This window comes from Peromyscus maniculatus, chromosome 5, assembly GCF_049852395.1.
Source record: "Peromyscus maniculatus bairdii isolate BWxNUB_F1_BW_parent chromosome 5, HU_Pman_BW_mat_3.1, whole genome shotgun sequence".
Taxonomy (NCBI): domain Eukaryota; kingdom Metazoa; phylum Chordata; class Mammalia; order Rodentia; family Cricetidae; genus Peromyscus; species Peromyscus maniculatus.
The window spans coordinates 58455644-58475126 of NC_134856.1; the positions used below are offsets into that span (position 1 = coordinate 58455644).

The following is a 19483-nucleotide window of genomic DNA, read 5'->3' on the forward strand; positions in this document are numbered from 1 at the left end:
AGACTTCACAAGCAGCTGATGATCCCATGTGTGCTCTAAAAGGGAATACTGCAGTTAAAAGAATGTGACACTGACTCAAAAGAAATGTCATCATTGCTCTAAACATGCACCGCACGTCACTCACTGGAATGTACTAGTTATATAATTAAGTTATATATTAAATAAATGTCTAAGTGATGATGTAAGGAGGAAAGGTGACCCCGGCTCTGGCCAGAAAATTCTTAAATACCATAGTCTACACGGAGGTGGGGTGATGGGGGTGAAATATCAAGTGTCATTGTGAGGCAGCAGAGTTCTCGTTCGTCGGGAACAGCGCTGATCTCACGCTGATGCCCTCACTTTCCTTGATGCCCCTGCAAGGCAAACTGCACAGGTGTGGTGCCTGGGAGTCCTGCACTGCCGGACGGGATGCCCCCACCAGCTGTGGAATGTGGTGTTGATGGAAAAGGACAGCTCCAACTGTCCTACAGGAGGGTGTGGAGGGGAAGCGCCTAGAGCCAGTTAAAGGCATTTGGTGTGGGTATCTCCAAAGATTAAAATCTTGAAAATAAAACTCTTACAAGAATATCAAGACTTGGGGACTTGTCTTCATAAACAAGCCAACAGCTATGGCTTCAATGGTCTGCCCTAACTACTCAGGCAGGTGACCAACCATCATGAAAGCAAAACATCTCTTGAAAATTCCTAAGAGGAGCCTTGCAGGACCAGTCCGTTTCTTCCACCTGTGCGTGGTCCCATCTGATAGTTTTTGTTTTCTTTGTCTTTCACAAACACTTGAAAGAGGATGTCCCAACATCTACGCCCTTGCCGAGTAGCATCGCATGTACTCTGTCAGCCACGGGTTCTCTGCGGAAGTTGGCTTTACCCTCCGGTCCTTTTCCACATCCACGGAGTGAGCCCGCTGCCTCTGGGCAGCCTGTTTCCTTTTCTCCACCTGTCTTCTGTTCTTGGCACGAAGTGCTGATTCATGGATCTAAGGAAAGTTCAAAAATAAAGGTAGTAGCCTAAGTTGCTTAAGGGCCAATTTTTAACAATATCTAACTAAAAGCCTGGGGATAGCTTAGTGCAGCCTAATACAGATGAAGCTCTGGGTTCCATACCCAGGGGTGGTGGCATACATCTGTTACCCCAGCACTTGGGAGATAGAAGCATGAGGATCATAAGTTCAAAGCCATCCTTGGCTACATAGAAAGCTCAAAGCCAGCCTGGGATACATGAGGCCCTGTCTTAGGTTACTTAGCCTGATTCCTTGAAGGAAGGAATCAAGCCCTCCCAATCTATGGCATCAACGCTTCCCAGAATAGGCTATCCTGTCACCACAATTCACCCCGTTACCAATGATGGCAAAGCTGAGCACAGAAAAGTTTTAGGGCTGGAAAGATGGCTCAGAGGCAAGAACAGGTATTGCTCTTGCAAAGGACCTAAGTTCAATTCCCAGAACCCAAGCTGGGTGTCTCACAACTGTCTGTAACTCTAGTTCCAAGGGGATCTGATGCCACTGGCCTCCAAGAGCACTAGCACTCACACAGGCCCACACACATACACATAACTAAAAATAATAAATATTTTTTAAAAATAAAAGTTTAGATATAAATGGCAAGCAGCTAACTTTCATGCAATCTAAGACCAGCCTGGGAAAACTTGTTTTGCTTTTTTTGAGACAGGATCTTGCTATGTAGCTGTTTGGCCTGGAACTCACTACATAGATCAGACTGGCTATAAACTTCCAGGGATCCTCCTGTCTCTGTCTCCCAAGGACTGAGATTATAGGTGGGAACTCCTCCACAGTGAGCATGTAAGATTCTGTAAGCTCTTGATAATGCTTTAAAACACTGCACTAAAAAGTGTGAGCGACAGCCAGGGGCAGACGTACAAACAAGCCTGTAATCCCAGAATTTGGTAGTTAGAGGTATGAAGATCAGAGGTTCAAGGTCATCCTCAGCTAGGTAGTGAGTTTCAGGCCTGTGGCTATATGAGATCCTGTCTCAAAATATAATAATAAAACAAAAAAAAAAATGTCAGGGGGGTTTATCCTGTGACAGATACACACACTGTTCAATCAGTCCCAGAGACTGATCAGAATCCCCTGCTAACCACAGCTCCCTTGTCTCAGATTTCACTTCAGATAAACAGCATCTGCCACCTTGACTACGCTGGGAACTTGCCTGGCATTACAGGGAAACTGAGTGTGCACTTTCTCTTCCTGCCTGCTTTTCGGGCATCCCTGGCACTCAGCTGGTGCTAACACAGTAACTGTTTCATGATGGACCGACCATACCCTCTCTGTCCTCCTGTCTAAAATATCTCAGGTCTTGAAAGAATGCCAAACCAAGGCTGAGTCAGGATGACTGGAGCTGCTGGGAACAAAACACTAGTGCATACAAGTAGGACAGCAGCAAGCTGAATTTCATCAGAAGGGAAAACAGAGGTCCCCAGGAGATGTCAAGTCATCAGACATGCAGAGGAGAAAGCCTTGGTCACAGACCCAGGTTAGCAAAGCTGAGGCTGACCGAGACCTCTCCAGGGAGATAGCTCCAGCTCCCAGTGTACTTTCCCCCTGTGGCCCGGGCCACAGAACTCAACCACATGACATCTGCCTCTTCTCCTGGCTGGAGCCCCAGTCCACCAAAGTCTACTCCATCTTCCTAGTGACCAGAGGCTCCTTCCTTTGACTTCCATGGACCCCACACCACCCAAGGACCTCCCATGGCCCAGAGCATCGACAGCCATCGGAGCAATGCCCTGTGGCAGGCAGCACGTGGCTGGACTTGCCCTTCGGAGGCACACCTCATGCACAGAGGCCGATGCACAGACATTGTGCGTCTTCTGGCTCCCTGTGTCCATCTGTTTCTCTCCCCAGCCGTAAAGAGCGAATGGGTGCTTGTTCTCTTTTATTTTGCTCGTTGATCTTTGGGGGCTCCTGGTTGCTTTCTTACTTGCTCTGGCAAATAAGGCACTAGGCTGTTGTCGAGGTTCGGGGCCAACGGGCGACCTGTGAGTCTCTTTTGTCCTGGTCTGTTGCTCAGGTTTTTCTTCTGTGTCTTCTTTCGGTGGTGCTTTGGAAGAAAGGGATGAGACAAGATGGAAATCCTTTAAATCAAGTTTATATATAATTGCTTAATTTAAGCTGAAAAACAATAAAGCTTCATCAAGTCAGTTACATGTTTACTACGGCTAAACTCAACAGGTTGTACTGAAAGCAAGGTATGGAAACAAGCTTGTAGAATAACTGTCATTTACCCCATTTAAAAAACTGACAACAAGGGCTGGAGAGATGGCTCAGTGGTTAAGAGCACTGGCTGTTCTTCCAGAGGTCCTGAGTTCAATTCCCAGCAACCACATGGTGGCTCACAACCATCTATAATGGGATCTGGTGCCCTCTTCTGGTGTGTGTATACATAATAAATAGATATATCTATCTATCTATCTAGATAGATAGATAGATAGATAGATAGATAGATAGATAGATAGATAGATAGATAGATAGATAGATAGTGACAACAAAGGTACCAACATTAAATCAAAACAATTCCAAAGCTACCTTGACGGCCATCCTCAGGATTCATCATCGCAATGACAAAGTGATGGACACACCCTGGAGCTCCCTCCACAAGCCCCAGACTGTGTGCTCCCCTCTCTGTATGCTTCCTCTGGGGGACAGACCAGGCTCTCTTCACCAGGCAGCTGCTCAAGGTTAGGCTCTAAGTCACTCGCTGGAGTTCCAGGATTCTGCTTCCTTTTTGATGTACATTGATAGAAAACTTCCTCACCTGTGCCTCCAAAGAGGTGGCTGTCCACCTGAGTCTAAGGGCACTTGTCACAACAGGATGGGGTCACCACAACCACTCACCTGCGTGTAGCCCTTTACAGCATCCCCAGTGCAAAAAGCAAGAGATGTTGAAACAGAAGTGACTTCCTGAGTCAGGGCCACCCACAGTGCTGTGATTGACTATGTAGTGTCCTCACAGGCTCATGAATCTGAACAATTCCAGCTGGTGGTGCTGTCTTAGGAGGTTGTAGACTCTCCGGGAAATGGAGTCTCGATGGAGGAGGTGAGTCACTACAGGATGAGCGTATCTGAACCATCGAGATGTAAGCAAGCGGCCTCACCTTCAAGCTGCCATGGACTCTGACCCAGCTTCCCCATCACCATAAATCATACCCTCTCCAAGCACAGTCAGAAGAAACCTTTCCACCCTCCAGCTGTTTCTGATCAGGGATTTGGTCACGGTGATGAGAAAAGTAACTAACACGTACGGTGTGGGGGGCCTGGGGAAATAGAGGAAAATGGCAGGGATGTGGTTGCCCAACCTGGGGCGAGTATCAGGTATGAAAGAACGCTCCAGAATGGCTCTAATTTCCCTTACCCACCTTTAGCGATTTTGACATTTTTAACACACATACACACACCCTTATAAGACTTGATTTTTTGCATAAATCCTTCCTGAGCCTGTTTCCTTCCCACCTACACACACACCAGAATATGAGCTCTGTGTGAGTCACCCGCTGCTCAGGCATGGCGTCGCCTCCTCCATCAGCTGCTGCAGAACTTGGCTCTTCATGACAACTATACAGACTGCTGTAACAAAGCTGGGTCCCCCCAGAGGACAGACCCTCAGCCCTGCTGCCCTTGGCTGGGCAGCAGTTTCATGTTCCTCTACGGGAGAGTGTACCCGATGTGGGCAATCCAGACTGGGCATGCCTGACGGCAGGAAACCTTTACTTCCGCCTTAGCTCTGACAACCCATTCATTCTTACTGCGCATCCTAAGTATCAGGTGACACAAGGCAAGCCCGGGGTCTCACATCTACATCCTACACCAGGCTGTAACCCCAGCAGTGGAGCGAGCTTCACGGGGTGAAGGGACACCAGATTCCACTTCATCCCAGGAACTTAAGTCCGAGTACTGCCCAAGTACCTTTCTGCATGTTGTACTCATACCCTTCCTCACCTGAGTGTAGGATGCAGGAAAGAGGGAACCTCGAAGTCAAAGCAAAGAGAAAAAATAGCATAGGGCAGGACCTACGTAGATCAAATATAGAGAATGAGGAACTGTGTAGTGACCTGAGTTTTGGGTCCCTTCTCCTCCTCCTCTCCTCCAGATCTCCCGGGGCAGCTTGCCCAGAGAGGACAATAATGCCCTCCTGTGAGGAAAAAGCTGATGCTGGCCAGGAAGAGCCCTGAAGAAGGAATGTGCATTGCAAGGGAAGAGGGAATAATCAACAGCTCTAAGGACATGTGCACGCGCTGTCACCAACCACAGGCTGGGAGCAGGTGGCACAGAAGAAATAAAGCCTCTCTGTGCCAAACTTGGATTGGAGGTGGGAGTGATTACACCTTAGAAATCATGGGGAGTCGGGGAAGGATTTTAAGCTTAGAAATGATGTAGTGCCGTCTATATTTTAGGATGATTTGGATAAAAGAATAGGGCCAAGTGCCTGCCAGGAAAAGCTGATAACAGACCAGGGTAAACAGACACCCTGGCACCATGCTGGCCTGGGGGTGGGGCAGGAGAGCCTGATTGGTCTCCATAGATGCTCTAAGCAGATGGTCCTCCTAACCATGGACCCACGGTGTCCCAGGCATGAAGGAAGGAACTGTACAGGATGGAACAACCAGGCAGGCTGCTAGTAGACAGCCACAGGTACCTTGAGAGAGAAGAAGAAGCTGGGGGCCAGGCTCTGAGTGCACAGGACTGCCCGGGAGAAATGTGGATCAGGAGGCCAACAGGGCACAGGCGGATCCCTGGGACACTTACTTAATGAGCCGGCAGAGAAAGAACCAGAGTAGGCCAAAGGAGGGATGTCTAGAAAAGTAAAAAGAAACCAGAAGGAAACCTATGAAGTCCACACAAAAGCCAGTGTGATGATGGACTGAGACCTACAACTCATCAGTGAGGCTCTGGTGGGTGCAGGAGGGACGTGAGGGTCAGGGATCAAGCCAAGCGGCAGAGAAGTAGAGACTACTCCACCGAGCTACTGGATCAACCCTCCGTACCGCAGGGACCCACAACAGCTCAGTGGAGAAGTACAAAAGTCACTGCCCACAGGACCCCAGCGTCCAAATGACTCCTACAAATAATTTCACACAATTACCAGAGTGTCACAGAAGATAGCCCAGCACCCAAGGAAAGATACGAACGATGCTGAGACAACCAGCTGGAGCAATAGACTTAAGATACTTAAATTATCATCTACAGACTGTGAAATAATGGTGCTTACACTCTGTGCTTCAGAAAAAAAAGATAATGCTTGAAAATTATTCCCAGCAGGAGACCAAAGATGGACAGAACAGAAGAAAAGAGATAGACTGTAATTGCTGTAATTTAATATTTATAAAACTCTCAAAATAGTGCCTGGTACATGGTAATTAGATATAAGTATATGCTTTTACGATCCTATTTGAAAGAATGATGTTCAAAATAAGGATATTTACAGGCAAACAAAAACAGTATTTCCCACAAGATTCAGAGGAAGACTAACATTTTTCTCATCAACCGAGAGAACATTCAAATTCAAATAAATCCAGTCTTTAGGATGGAGCTGCCCAATCCAATGGCCTTTAGCCACATGTGGCTATTAAAAATAAATTCAAGTAAATTAAAAGGAAACAAAATGAGAGGACTGTGCACCTGCCAGACATGTCACAGGTCAACCATTCAGTGACACCACAGTGGAGACCATAGAAAATGCATTTACTACCGCAGAGCTGTTCTGAAGAGTTCTGTTGAAAAGAAAAAAAAAAGCAGAACAACAAATGACCCAGTGGGGGACAAACCCCAGGTAACTGGAGATGGTGCGTTCCCATCAAGCGGACGAGGAATACATACAGCATTTCATAGCCACAGATCCCCATGAAAGGGAATCTTCACACATACACAAAACTGGACTCCCATAAACTGAAAATATACAGAACATAGTCTCTCAACCATTAGCAAAATGAAGCTAATACATCAAAAAAATAACTTTCAAATCTCTTTCATTTTTGAGCCCAATGTGGCAGCTAACACTCGTAACCCCAGTACTAGGCAGACCGAGACAGGAGGATTACTATAAATTTGAGATCAGTCTGGTCTACACAATGACTTCCAGGTCAGCTTGGTACATGATAATTACATATAAGTACAAGCTTTTAAGATCCTATTTGAACAAAGGATGTTGTTAGCAGAGTGAAGTCCAGTCTCAAAACAACAATTTCCATTTTTGAAATTTAGAAACACGTCTAGGGGCTGAAGAAATGACTCAGTGGGTAAGAGTACTTGCTGTGTGAGCCTCGGGACCTGAGTTCAGATCCTAGAACACATGTAAAAAGTCAAGTGTAACACTGTGCATCTGTAACTCAGCACTGGGGGTAGGGGTGGGGTGGGGGCGGGGCAGAAAAAGGACCGTTGCAACTCACTGGCCATCAGTCTAGCTCCAAGTTCAGTGGGGAATCCTGTCTCAAGGGAATAAGGTAGACAGTGGCGAGGCAGGACACTTGACATCCTCCTCTGGCTTATACACGTGCGCGCACACACACATACACACACACACACACATATACACACACACACATACACACACACAGAGAGAGAGAGAGAGAGAGAGAGAGAGAGAGAGAGAGCATACTTAATTAAACAACTATGAGTCAAAACCAAAACATACAGTTGTTAAAACACACGAAGTACTTAATGCCAGGAACCGTGCATTTTAAGAAGGTTAAAACGGTAAACTTCGTGTTCTATATGTTTTACCACAAGTTAAAGTTTCTATTGTAATCACACTTGGGAGATGGAAGCAGAGCAATTAAGTTAAGGTCACCTCAGCTGTATACTAAATCTGAGGTCAGCCTGGGTTATGAGATAGCAAGGGCCCATAATCCCCAGGAGGTTGATAGAGGACTTCTAGTTCAAGGTCAGCTTGGCTATGTAGCAAGATCCTCTCTTAAAAACAAAACCTGTGCATGGCAGCTTAAATACCAGCACTTGGAGGCAGAGGCAGGAAGATTTCTGTGAGTGCAAGGCCAGCCTGGTCTACATAGTGAGACAGACCTATCTGACAGGGTCTGTATCCTATGTACAGACAGACCCTGTCCCAAAAACTCAAACTAAAAAAAGCAAACAAACAAAACAAAACAAATGGAGCCAGGCACGGTGGTGGTACACCTTTAATCCAAACACTCAAGAAGCAGAGGCAGGAGAATCTCTGTGACTTTGAGGCCAGCCTGACCACAGTGAGTTCTAAGCTATCCAGAAGCACATAGTGAGACCCCAAAGAAAAGAAACCACATAGATAAAAGTTCATTTGGTACCAAAAAACAAGCAAACAAACAAAAAACCCCACTAGTAGAAAAAAGTTTGGTAAAACAAAACAAAAAAGTTAAACAGATTCATAAACTTCTGGCAAGCTTAATCAAGAAAGAAAGAAATAGGCCAGGCATTCTGGTGTACGTCTTTAATCCTAGCACTCAGGGTGGATCTCTGTGAGCTCAAAGCTAGCCTGGTCTACACAGAGTTCTAGGCTAGCTAGGGATACAAAGTGAAGCCCTGTTTCTAGATAAATAAGCAAATAAATAAACAAATAAAGCAGAGGCTGGAGAGACGGCTCAGCAGTTAAGAGCACTTGCTGCTCTTGCAGAGGACCCGAGTTGGGTTCCCAGCATCAAGTCAGGTAGCTCATCAAGCACAGGGAGACAGTCTGCAATTCCATGTCCATGGAATCCTACGTCCTCCATGGGTACCTGCACGCACATGTGCATATGCACACACATACACATAAGTAAATAATAAAAATAAAGCAGGAGGGTCTGTGCAAATAAGTACTGCAAACATGTCCTTAGATCTCTTCCTCCCCCAAGTCCCGAGCCTCAGTAAAGGCCAAAAGGCACAAAGACACATGAAAGGTACAATACTATAAACACCGGGAAGCACGTAAGCGAGGAACACGGGTCCAAATCAGGCAGAGGGGGCCGAAGCCTGAAGGGAGGCCCAGGACAAAAGCTGAGCCCAAAGAGAGTCCACTAGGCACATGGGTCTCACAAGGCCAGGGCAATGGACTTCCTTTCCAAAGTCCCAGCACTAGCCAGCCCCTACCCCACACCCATCTGTAAAGCAATGGACACATTTCCACTAAGAGCTGGATCAGGGTACCCCCAACTCCAGGCTTGAGCAGACTTCTGTAACTTCTAACGAAAGCAGGCTGAGAGGGAAAGATACTGTCTGATCCACAGAGAAACTGGAAAGGCAGGGCCCTCCACCCAGTCTGTTTTACTGTGTGCTGGCCTAAAGACCATCCACACACAAGGCCCAGCATAGGGGGAAGCCTTGCAAGTGTTGATCTAGCAACAGCTCAGCTGGTCTCTCAGCAGAGGCCAAGCTATCAGACAAGGTGTTCCAGCCTCGGAAGGGCCCCGTGTCTAGCCCAGAGCCTACAATGCTTCAGGAGTGGTGTGGATCTGGGCTGAGTTCAGGTAACAGTTTTGCAGCAATGGATAACCCTCTTTCTTTCTTTCTTTCTTTCTTTCTTTCTTTCTTTCTTTCTTTCTTTCTTTCTTTCTTTCCTTCCTTCCTTCCTTTCTCTTTCTTTCTTTCTTTCTTTCTTTCTTTCTTTCCTTCCTTCCTTCCTTCCTTCCTTCCTTCCTTTCTCTTTCTTTCTTTCTTTCTTTCTTTCTTTCTTTCTTTCTTTCTTTCTTTCTTTCTTTCTTTCTTTCCTTCCTCCCTCCCTCCCTCTCTCTCTCTCTCTCTCTCTCCCTCCCTCCCTCCCTCCCTCCCTCCCTCCCTCCCTCCCTCCCTCTCTCTCTCTTTCTTTCTTTCTTTCTTTCTTTAGCTCTGGTTGCCCAGGAACTCACAACGAAGACCAGGCTGACCTTGAACTCACAGAGATCTACCTGCCTCCCGAGTGCTGGGATTGAAGTCGTGTGCCACTGCCGCCACCGCCGTCACCGCCACCACCCAGCCTCTTTCTTTCAGTCTACTCAAAGTGCCTACTCCTCTCCTCCTTGAATGCCTGAGTACTATTTAAAGATGGAGAAGCAGAGGGGTCCTGGACCTGGGCCCCCACCGCAGCAGAAGCCAGGGCGATACCTTCCTGACAGGACTGGAGGCCTCAGCACAGAGCACTCTCTAGAGCTTTCCTCCTGGGCTTCAAGTATGCGGCAGACCTGGCTGGTTCCCCTGGGGCAAGATTGGAGGCACCATCTGGGAAGGGCACACAGGAGACTCCCAGAGGGTAAGTTTTAAACTCCCCAGAGAAACACCTGTGTGTCTTCCTCTTACAGCCCATAAGCAACCCCAAGACTTCCACACCCAGGTCTCTCAGAGCACTTTCAGGCCTCACCATTAAATATGAGCAGAAAGCTTGAGAGAAGACATCTGGGTGTGACACCTCTCCCCGTTACACACACACACACACACACACACAGACGTGTGGAGGTTAGAACATAACCTGCAGAAGTTGGTTCTTCCCCTCCACCACGTGGGACCCAGGGATCCAGCTCAAGTCTTCGGACTCTCAGCAAGTGCCTCTGTCTACTGAGCCGTCTCACCAGCCGGTGAGTGCATACTTAGACGAAACACAGAGATGGGTGCAGTACTTCACATCTGCAATACCAGCTAACCAAGTTCAAGTGGAAGGGTGGAGAGTTCAAGATCAATATGAGAGGCTGGAGGGAGGGCTCAGTGGTTAAGAGCACTGGCTGCTCTTCCAGAGGACCTGAGTTCAATTCCCAGCGGCTACATGGTGGCTCACAACTGTAACTCCAGTCCCTGTTGATCTGATGCCCTCTTCTGGTCTCCCTGGAGACCATATCCATACTTATACACGTAAAACCATTATTTTTTTTTTCTCAGACCTCTCTGAGGACCTCTCACTACATAGCTCTGGCTGTCCTGGAACTCACTATGTAGATCAGGTTGACCTCTAACTCACAGAGGTCCACCTGCCTCTGCCTCCTGAGTGCTGGGGTTAAAGGCTTGGGCCACCATGACCAGCAATAAAATAAAATTCTTAATTTTAGTTCTTAAAATTAATTCTTAATGTTAGAAGGTTTGATTCAAGAGGCTTACCAGCCAACAGCGAAAGAAAATAATCGGGGTATGGTGACACAAATCTATAATCCTGGTACTCAGAAATCTGAAGCAGGAAATTTTTTATAGTGTGAAATCAGTCTGGACTACAGTGTGAAACCCTGTCTCAAAAACAGAGAGAAAAGAGGGATGGGAGGGGGTTCAGTAAGAGGAGGGGAGAGAAGAAAAAGACAGCGCAATGTGAAGCAGAGAACATGAATTTGAATGGTATTAGGAAATCTTGATCTGCAAGAAGCTTCCATATTCCAAAGGTCCAGTGCAATGAATGAAGACAGAAGGCACACCACTGAAGTTGAGAATCTGGGAAGAAAATCTTCTGGAAGCTTCTGCCTCCCACCAAAACATGCTAAGAGACGAGAAGTAGAAAGAGCGAGGGGTAGGCATGAGTAGGAAATGGGGCAGGTTGTTTAAAATAAGGCACATGTAAACCTTACCAAAAGTGAAAGGTACTTGAAAACGTGACTATGAAATAAGAACTGGAGACTGTCTAACAGGCCGGCAGTCTGACACTGTCACTGCTGTAGACCAGAGTGACACACTTCCTGGACACTGTCACTGCTGTGGACCAGAGTGACACACTTCCTGGACACTGTCACTGCTGTGGACCAGAGTGACACACTTCCTGGACACTGTCACTGCTGTGGACCAGAGTGACACACTTGCCTAGCATGGAGGAGCCCTGTGGTGGGTCCCCAGTATTACAAAAATAAATCTGGAAGCCGTCTTCACCATCTTTCAAAGCAGGATGTCTAGCAAGTTACAGAATTCCTGCTAACCCAGCACTCCCACCTCCAACTCGGCACCCAGGACTTACAAGGAACTTATCACAGCCATTTCTCAAATACGGAAAAGAAGCCAGCAGATCCCATTCACTGGGAAAAAAGGCCTCCAGAGAGCAATACAGAATTACAAGCAAAAAGAAACAAAGCAAAAAAGGGGAGGATATACACACAAAGAGAAACAAAACCCTCTAAAAATATCTCTTTTACAAGAAAAAAAATACAGTGTACCCTCATCAAGAACCTAATACTTTTCGCAAGCAGGGAGCAGTGCCCTCCCGTGATTCCCAGCACCTGGAGGAGTCAGTTTAGGCCAGCCTGGGCTACATAGGAAAACTGTCTCCAAAACAGGAAAGAAAAAAAAATTACACAAACAATAAACTTGATACTTTTTTCCCTTTGAAACAAGGTCTCATGGATCTTTCTCAGACTGACCTTGAACTCACTTCCCAGCCTCCAGCCTCAACCTAAGTGCTGGAATTACAAGCATGCACTATACCACATGTGTTTGTGCTGGGGATGGAACCCAGGCTGTGTGCATGGAAACAAGCCCTCTGCCAACTGAGCCACCAAGCGTTTGAAGTGACGCACATGCTTGACTTGATTTCAGAATTATACACTGTATACACCTGTGGAAACACCGCAAGGTGAACCATCAATGTCTATGGCTTTTATTTACCATTTTTTAAATTTCTAAAAGAAAGAATAGACTAGAGGCTCAGTTGCACAGTGCTTTCCAAGCTATACAAAGTCTTTAATTCCACTTCATAAACCCCCCAAAAGGAGAAATGAAATGAAATTAAAATAATAATAATAATTCAAGAAGACTCCCCAGAATTAAAAAGAGAAATTGGGGACTGGAGAGTGGCCCAACTGTTAAGAGCATAGGCTGCTCTTCCTGAGGACCCAGGTTCGATTCCAAGCACCTACATGAAAGCTTACAACCTCCAGTTCCAGGGGATACAACGCTCTCTTCTGGCTTCTGAGGGTACTGCATGTACACAGTACACAGACATATATACAAGTAAAACACACACATAAAATAAAAAATAAAGAACAAAATTTAAGAGTTTGCTTATAGGGACTTTCAGGTAACCCACATCAATTCCTGAGAGTCAGGACAGAAAAAAGATTCTAACAGCAATCAACTTCAGCACAGTTATAGGCATGGATCAAGAATTAGAAGTCAAGCCAGGTGATGGTGGCACACGCCTTTACTCCAGCACTCAGGAGGCAGAGGCAGGTGGATCTCTGAGTTCCAGGCCAGCCTGATCTACAGAGTGAGATCCAGAACAGCCAGGGCTATACAGAGAAACCCTGTCTCGGGAAACAAACAAACAAAAGAATCAGAAGTCACAGCAATGAAGCAATGCTTCCAGATGTTTTAGAAACAGTGAACCATCATCATAAACTGGAAAAGTATGGTCCTTTTCAAACAGTGGTCTCAGAAATTCGACTTTCTTAAGCTGATAGGTAGATGACCCCTCCCGTGAGGAGGTAAGTCAAAACATGACAGTGATTCCCATCTGCGAGAGAGAAGCTGGCAGTGCCTGACGTAACGTCAGGGCCCCTCTCTAGACAACAAGCGGCAGGCAGGCCTGCCACAAGGGCGGCAGGCAGGCCAGACAGAAGTAGGTCGGTGGCCCCGAGGGACGAGTTAAGGTGAGTGTTGATGGTGAACCACTGTATTGGCCACATTGTGAGAGAAAGAAAAAGGACCCAGAGAAGCAAAGTGGGTCAGCTTTGAGCACTCCTCCATTGCCATGGGCCCAGTATCACACAGATGTGCTGGCTATGAAGAGTGTGTGGAAACAGACGTGTGTATTAGGAGAGTAGAAATAAAAGCCAAGGTAAAAAAAACAAACAAAAAAAGGCGGGTGGATATCCATTAGTGTCCATAAAGGTATATAGAAGTAAATACCAGCCACGCGTGATGACATTCACCTGTGGGCTGAGCTACTCAGGAAACTGGGGCAAAAGGGTGGCTTAACCCAGGTGTTTGAGGCCAACCTGGGCAACACCATAAGACCTGGCCCCAAAATAAGAATACAAATAAAAAGAGGCTGGGCTTGGTAGCCCGGGCCTATAATACCAGCTACTCATTCAGGAGGCTGAAACAGAAGAATCATCCATTTGAGACTAGCATGAGCTACAGAGGACATTCAAGGCCAGTGTGGCTTGGTGAGACCCTATCTCAAAACAAAAGATACAAAGAGAGCTAGGGATGTAGTTCAGTCATGGAGCATTTGCCTAGCATGCCCAAGGTCCTGAATTCAATCTTTAATACCACAGAAGGGAAAAAGCAGAGGAGCTAGAAGCAGGTTACCTAAGAAGTAGGCAGCTGCTGGAGGGCACCGTGATTTTGTAATAAGCTCTGCAGAGCTACAAAATTCTTCATGCAAAACTGCCTTGTAGCCGGGCAGTGGTGGCCCAAGCCTTTAAATCCCAGCACTGAGAAGGCAGAGGCAGGCAGATCTCTGAGTTCCGGGACGGCCTGGTTTACAGAGTGAGTTCCAGGACAGCCAGGTCTACACAGAGAAACCCTGTCTTGGGGGGAGGGGGAAGAGTGGCTTGCAGTACAAGTAAGGCAAATGTACTTTAGAGCAATGCAAGCATCCACCAGGAACATTTCTCATAGTGACACTGGCCCGCAGGAGCCATGCAAAAGAGCTGGCGATGGAGAATCCAAAGCAGGACACATCTATATTCCCTAATGCCTACACACCAAAAATTTTAGCAGGGATTTAGCGAATCTTTGGGAAGGACTCAGTATCTCCATGGAAACCCAAATACTCATGAACTGGGGCATTCCTAAGTAGTCAAACACGGGCACCAGGCACACTAAAATACTGTCAACAGTTTTCATATAGCACACACAGCTAGGGGGTAACCTCATCAAACCTCGGAGGGAAAAAGAAAAGCCTGTGTATTCATCCGGATAAAATAAACCTCATCGTTAGCAGGGGCTCAGTTAGCACCGGATAACTGGGAGACATGCTCCTAGCCGCACCCGACACACACATCACCTTCTGACACTCGAATTTCTAAACACACCACTGAAGCATCAGGAGTGGTCGTCACAAGCGACCAGATGACAGGACGCAGCCCGGCCATGCAGGAACTGAGAATAGGCAAACAGGGTAACCAAGAGCAAAAGCAACCAGATCCTTTCAGACTCTGACCATGGATCCCAAGCTCCCAGGTCTTTGTTTACAAAACTGAGATTAAAAACAAAGGCCCCATCTTATAACTATCTGAAGGTCTGGTGAGAAAATACGCATTTCTAGACCAGTGGCTGACTAATAACTTTTTTATCACGCGATTCTCATAAGATCTCGAGGAGGTGGCTGGCAACCATAGTGATCTCCAGTTTAGCACCGCCCTGAGCCCAAGCACCCTCCAGGCCTCTCCGCTGACAGACCCACTCCGCAACAGCGGGAAAAGTGGCTCACAGCCTAACCAGGGTGCGCGGCTGGCACCCGCGTAAACAAAGAGGGTTCGTCCACAAACACACGCACACCATTCTTCAGAAACAACGCGGCCAGGCCAAGGAGTTCACACAGACAACCATGACCCCATTATGACAGCTCAGGGGTTCTTAACTTCGTGGGTCATCTTGGGGATGAAAAGCTCCTCTATAGCAAAGAGGGATGCGCAGAAACAAGCAGATCCGCCATCCCGGTGGATCGAGGGCTCACTGAGCCGGCCACTGCCTTGCGACCAAGGACCCCTGACCCGGGGATGGGGTGAGGAGGGTGGGCACTTAAGGTCATAAAGGGCTCCGCCAAGAGTCACCAAATTAGGGAAATCCGGGGAGGGAGAGCGGAGACGCGGGCAGCACCTTCCCCTCTTAGTTCAGCAAGCGGATTCTGTCAACCTCAACCAAAACAAAACAGGAAGCCATGCCGGGAGAGGGGAGAAACGCGCAGCTCAGTCGTCGGAGCGACCCGCCGTGCCCGTACCTGGTAGCACTGTGTCGTGCTCCTCCGCGTCCCCAACCTCCGCGCCCCGCAGCTCCGATCCGCGCTCCCCCACCGTCTGCTCCTCCTCCCGCGCGGAAGGTGCCGAGGGCTCCCCTAACGCGCCCCTGGGCGCCGGACTGGGGGAAGCCGAGCTGTCTGAGGGGCTGTCCGGGCCCCAAGCGTCCCAGAGCCAGGGCGCGTGGGCCTGCTCCAGCAGCCGGCGGCCCAGGCGGTAACGCAGCAGCTCGCGGTAGCATGGCGCATACTCGTCCCAGCGCGGCTCCCGGTAGCGCTTCATGTACTCGCTCTTCACCCCACTGCCCGGGGACATGGTGCCGCGCGCCGCAGACTGCCTGCTCGGCGCCGCCGCCTATGGGCCCGACCCGGCTCAGAAGCCCGGCCCGCCGCGCGGTTCAAACTCGGAGCCCCGCCCGGACCGGAGGGCGGAGGCTGGGGCCAAGAGGGGCGGGGAGGAGGCGGGTCTGTGACGGAGTGATTCCGGGAGAGGGGCGGAGTCCTTGGGGGGCGGAGTCTCGGGCCAGGAGGGCCCTGTGGTTCAGGTAGCAGCGGGGGCGGGGTTCCAGGAGGGCTTCCAGGAGACTCGATCTAGCTACGATGAGTGGTACTCTTAGGTGGTAGGGCTGGGGTCCGCTCCACCGGCAAGAGGTGGAGACTACCGGACTCAGGGTGGCAAGGCCGGGTATCTGGGTCCCCAGGCACCCTCCCGGGCGGGGAGTGGGGACTCCGGGAGCAGCAGCCTTACCGCCTGCGCGTTCGATCCTGCGCGCTCCGGAGGTCAGCAGAGATCGTGGCGCAGCAGCGACTGGGTGACCAGCGTTTCCCCCAGCGCGTCCTCCACCAAGATGTCGCCGATGGAGCGGCGGCCCCGCGGTCCTACGACAGCCGGAGGCGAAGGCGCCGCCCCAGCCTAAAGCCTGCACCTCCCCGCGCGCCCGCTGGGCCCCCGCCCGCGCCTGGGGCGCTGCTGTGAACCCCCAGCTCGCTCGCCCACTCGCTACTGGCGCCCTCGGGAACAGGCTTCAGCTGAAGGTGCAACCTGCGCTTGTGAGCAGCCGGCACCTGGGCCAGACCCAAATCATGTGTCACTCTTCCTTTTTGTTCACAACGCTAGGATACTCAGGCCTTTAGGGTTTTTTTTGTTTTGTTTTTTCTTATTTTAATACATTCCTCTCCCCCGCCCCCTTTTTGAGACAAATCTCAAGTATCGAAGGCTGGCCTAGAACTCATTTCGTAGTCCAAGCTGGTCTTGAACTCTTGATTCTTCTGCTTCAACCTCACGAGTGCTGGAATCACAGGTGTAAGCCGCCTCACCTGCCCTCGTCCTTATTCATCTACAGGCCAACTTTTGTTTAAAAAAAAAAAAACACTAAATAACACCTCGAACCCCGGGGCCTGCTCAAGGACCTGGTGCAAAGGATTGGCTTGGGCTCTGTCAAAATGTACAGTGTTACAGGATTGTTACTGTTGCAATCCTGCTCTACAGATTGCTTTTGTAAGAAGCCTTGATGGTGATCAGTAAGTAGCTGCAGGGAGGGTTTGAAAGGAAAGGCATTCAGGAAAGATAATGTAGTTCAAAATACAGGCCCAAGCCAGGATGTGTAACCATTTCTAGTTGGCAGATTAACTCTTGAGATTTTTGCAGTTCAGATGAACTATTCCCATGTGTCTAGTCCTGCCTGGATACTTTCTTAAAGTCCTGACTGTAAGACACTAAGCCTGCAGGATGGTTCAAAGGACAGCCTAGGCCCTGTCCTGAGAACCTGAACTGATTATTAGTATCGTGGAACTGTCCAGAGCCATTTTCCGGTAGGAAACAGGAATTAAGGAAGCTGCCACTAAGAGCAGAGGCCAGACTTCTCTCCCTACCCCTCACCAAGCCCCAGGAACCTTCTCGCTGTATTCCCCTTTTTTTTTTTTTTTTTGGTTTTTTCGAGACAGGGTTTCTCTGCGTAGCTTTGCGCCTTTCCTGGAACTCACTTGGTAGCCCAGGCTGGCCTCGAACTCGCAGAGATCCGCCTGCCTCTGCCTCCCGAGTGCTGGGATTAAAGGCGTGCGCCACCACCGCCCGGCTTGTATTCCCCTTTTATTTAAGCTGACTGGGTTGATCTCCGGGGTCAGCAACCAAAGGAAGCTTATAAATATTTCATCACTAGGCATGGTGGCACACCGGTTACCCTAGCACTTGATCTGAGGCCGCGTGAGACCTTGGCTCAAAAACCAGCTAAATGATTTTTTAAGAATGTGGAAGAAATGATGTGCTGTGCCATGAGAAATCAGGGTTAGGGTGTCTCAGCTTTTGCTTCCTGATTGTAAAATTTAGTGGATGGGGTCACCTGTGATGCCTGCCTATAACCCAGCTCTCTGGGAAGGCAGAGGCAGGAAGAGAGTGAGCTTCAAGCCAGTCTGAGTTAGATACTGAGACCTGAGGCCCTGTCTTAAAAAATAAAAAATAAGGGCTGGAGAGATGGCTCAGAGGTTAAGAGCACCGACTACTCTTCCAGAGGTCCTGAGTTCAATTCCCAGCAACCACATGGTGGCTCACAACCATCTGTAGTGAGATCTGGTTCCCTCTTCTGTATACATAATAAATAAATAAATCTTTAAAAATAAATAAATAAATAAAAAATAAAAAGACTGGAGATGCAGTATCATGGGAGAGCACTTGCCTAGCGTGTACAAGGCCTGAGTTCCATCACTGAAAAGGAAAGTGAAATAATGGCAACTAAGTGATTTAAAGCAACCGGTATGACTTCTTTGGATGGCCACACAGAGGTGAGCTGGGCAGTCCCTGAAGCCCAGAGTCCCGTGGAGGAGGCTGGGCTGGTCCAGAGAAATTTGGCTGCCTTTGTCATGTCTAGTGGGCTAGACTGGGGTCTAAAAGTCAGACACATGTTCTCCTACATTCTAATGTCCAAACAAACCCCCATGTGAAGACTCAAGGGAGAAAAAGCCCCATTCCACCTCTAGCAGACTGACACACTGGAAAGGACCATACCCTGCTGTGAGTGTTAGAGTCTGCACTAAACATGTATGCACTCCCACAAGGGGACTCTTAAGTTTTAGTATCAAATTTTATGTAAATAAAAATCAGAATAATGGTTCCTAATCTTGTGTCTGTTTTCCATCCTTAAGATGTCTTGCTGTCAGCACTCGGGAGGCAGAGGCCCATGCATTTGAACCCAGCTTGAGCTACCCAGTAATACCCTATCTCAAAGCATTAGCAACAAAAAGTATGGTTTTCATTATTTCTCTGATTGGTTTGGTTTTTTGAAACAGTTCCTGGTCTGGCTGGGGACTCACTTGTATAGACAAGGCTGGTCTCAGACTGGTAGGCAATCCTGTCTCCTCAGTGATAGAATTATAGGCATACATACACATCTGGTTTGTGTGTTGCTAAGAATCAATCCTATGGCCTCATACATGCTAGGCAAGCACCTTAGTATCCAAGCTGCATCTCTAGTCCTCATTCAAATATTTTTAATTAAAAAAAAATTAAAGCCAGGTGTGGTGTCACATATCTTTAAATCCCAGCACATAGATCTCTGTGAATTTGAGGCTAACTTGTTCTACATAGTGAGTGTCAAGACAGCCAGGGTATGTAGAGAGACTCTGTCTAACAAAAAATATTAAAAAGTTTAATGTGCATAGGTATTGCCTGT

General features: G+C 48.2%; 1 protein-coding gene across 1 annotated transcript; it reads right to left on the minus strand.

The window, feature by feature from the left end:
* Positions 1-567: 567 nt before the first annotated feature.
* Positions 568-16823, minus strand: Ccsap (centriole, cilia and spindle associated protein). The gene is made up of 3 exons (XM_006990936.4): positions 15804-16823; positions 2788-3056; positions 568-973 (listed from the first exon to the last, which is right to left on the minus strand). The coding sequence occupies exons 1-3, from the start codon at positions 16132-16134 to the stop codon at positions 797-799; spliced, it is 777 nt and encodes a 258-aa protein (XP_006990998.1). The 5' UTR covers positions 16135-16823; the 3' UTR covers positions 568-796.
* Between the last annotated feature and the right edge of the window lie 2660 nt (positions 16824-19483).

Excerpts from the sequence above, each read along its gene's own strand:
- Ccsap (XM_006990936.4), bottom strand. The coding sequence starts at position 16,134 with ATGTCCCCGGGCAGTGGGGTGAAGAGCGAGTACATGAAGCGCTACCGG. Across the intron at positions 3,057-15,803 it reads GCACGACACAGTGCTACCAG|CACCACCGAAAGAAGACACA; the intron begins GTACGGGCACGG and ends TTTCTTCCAAAG. Across the intron at positions 974-2,787 it reads CATCGGCCTCTGTGCATGAG|ATCCATGAATCAGCACTTCG; the intron begins GTGTGCCTCCGA and ends AACTTTCCTTAG.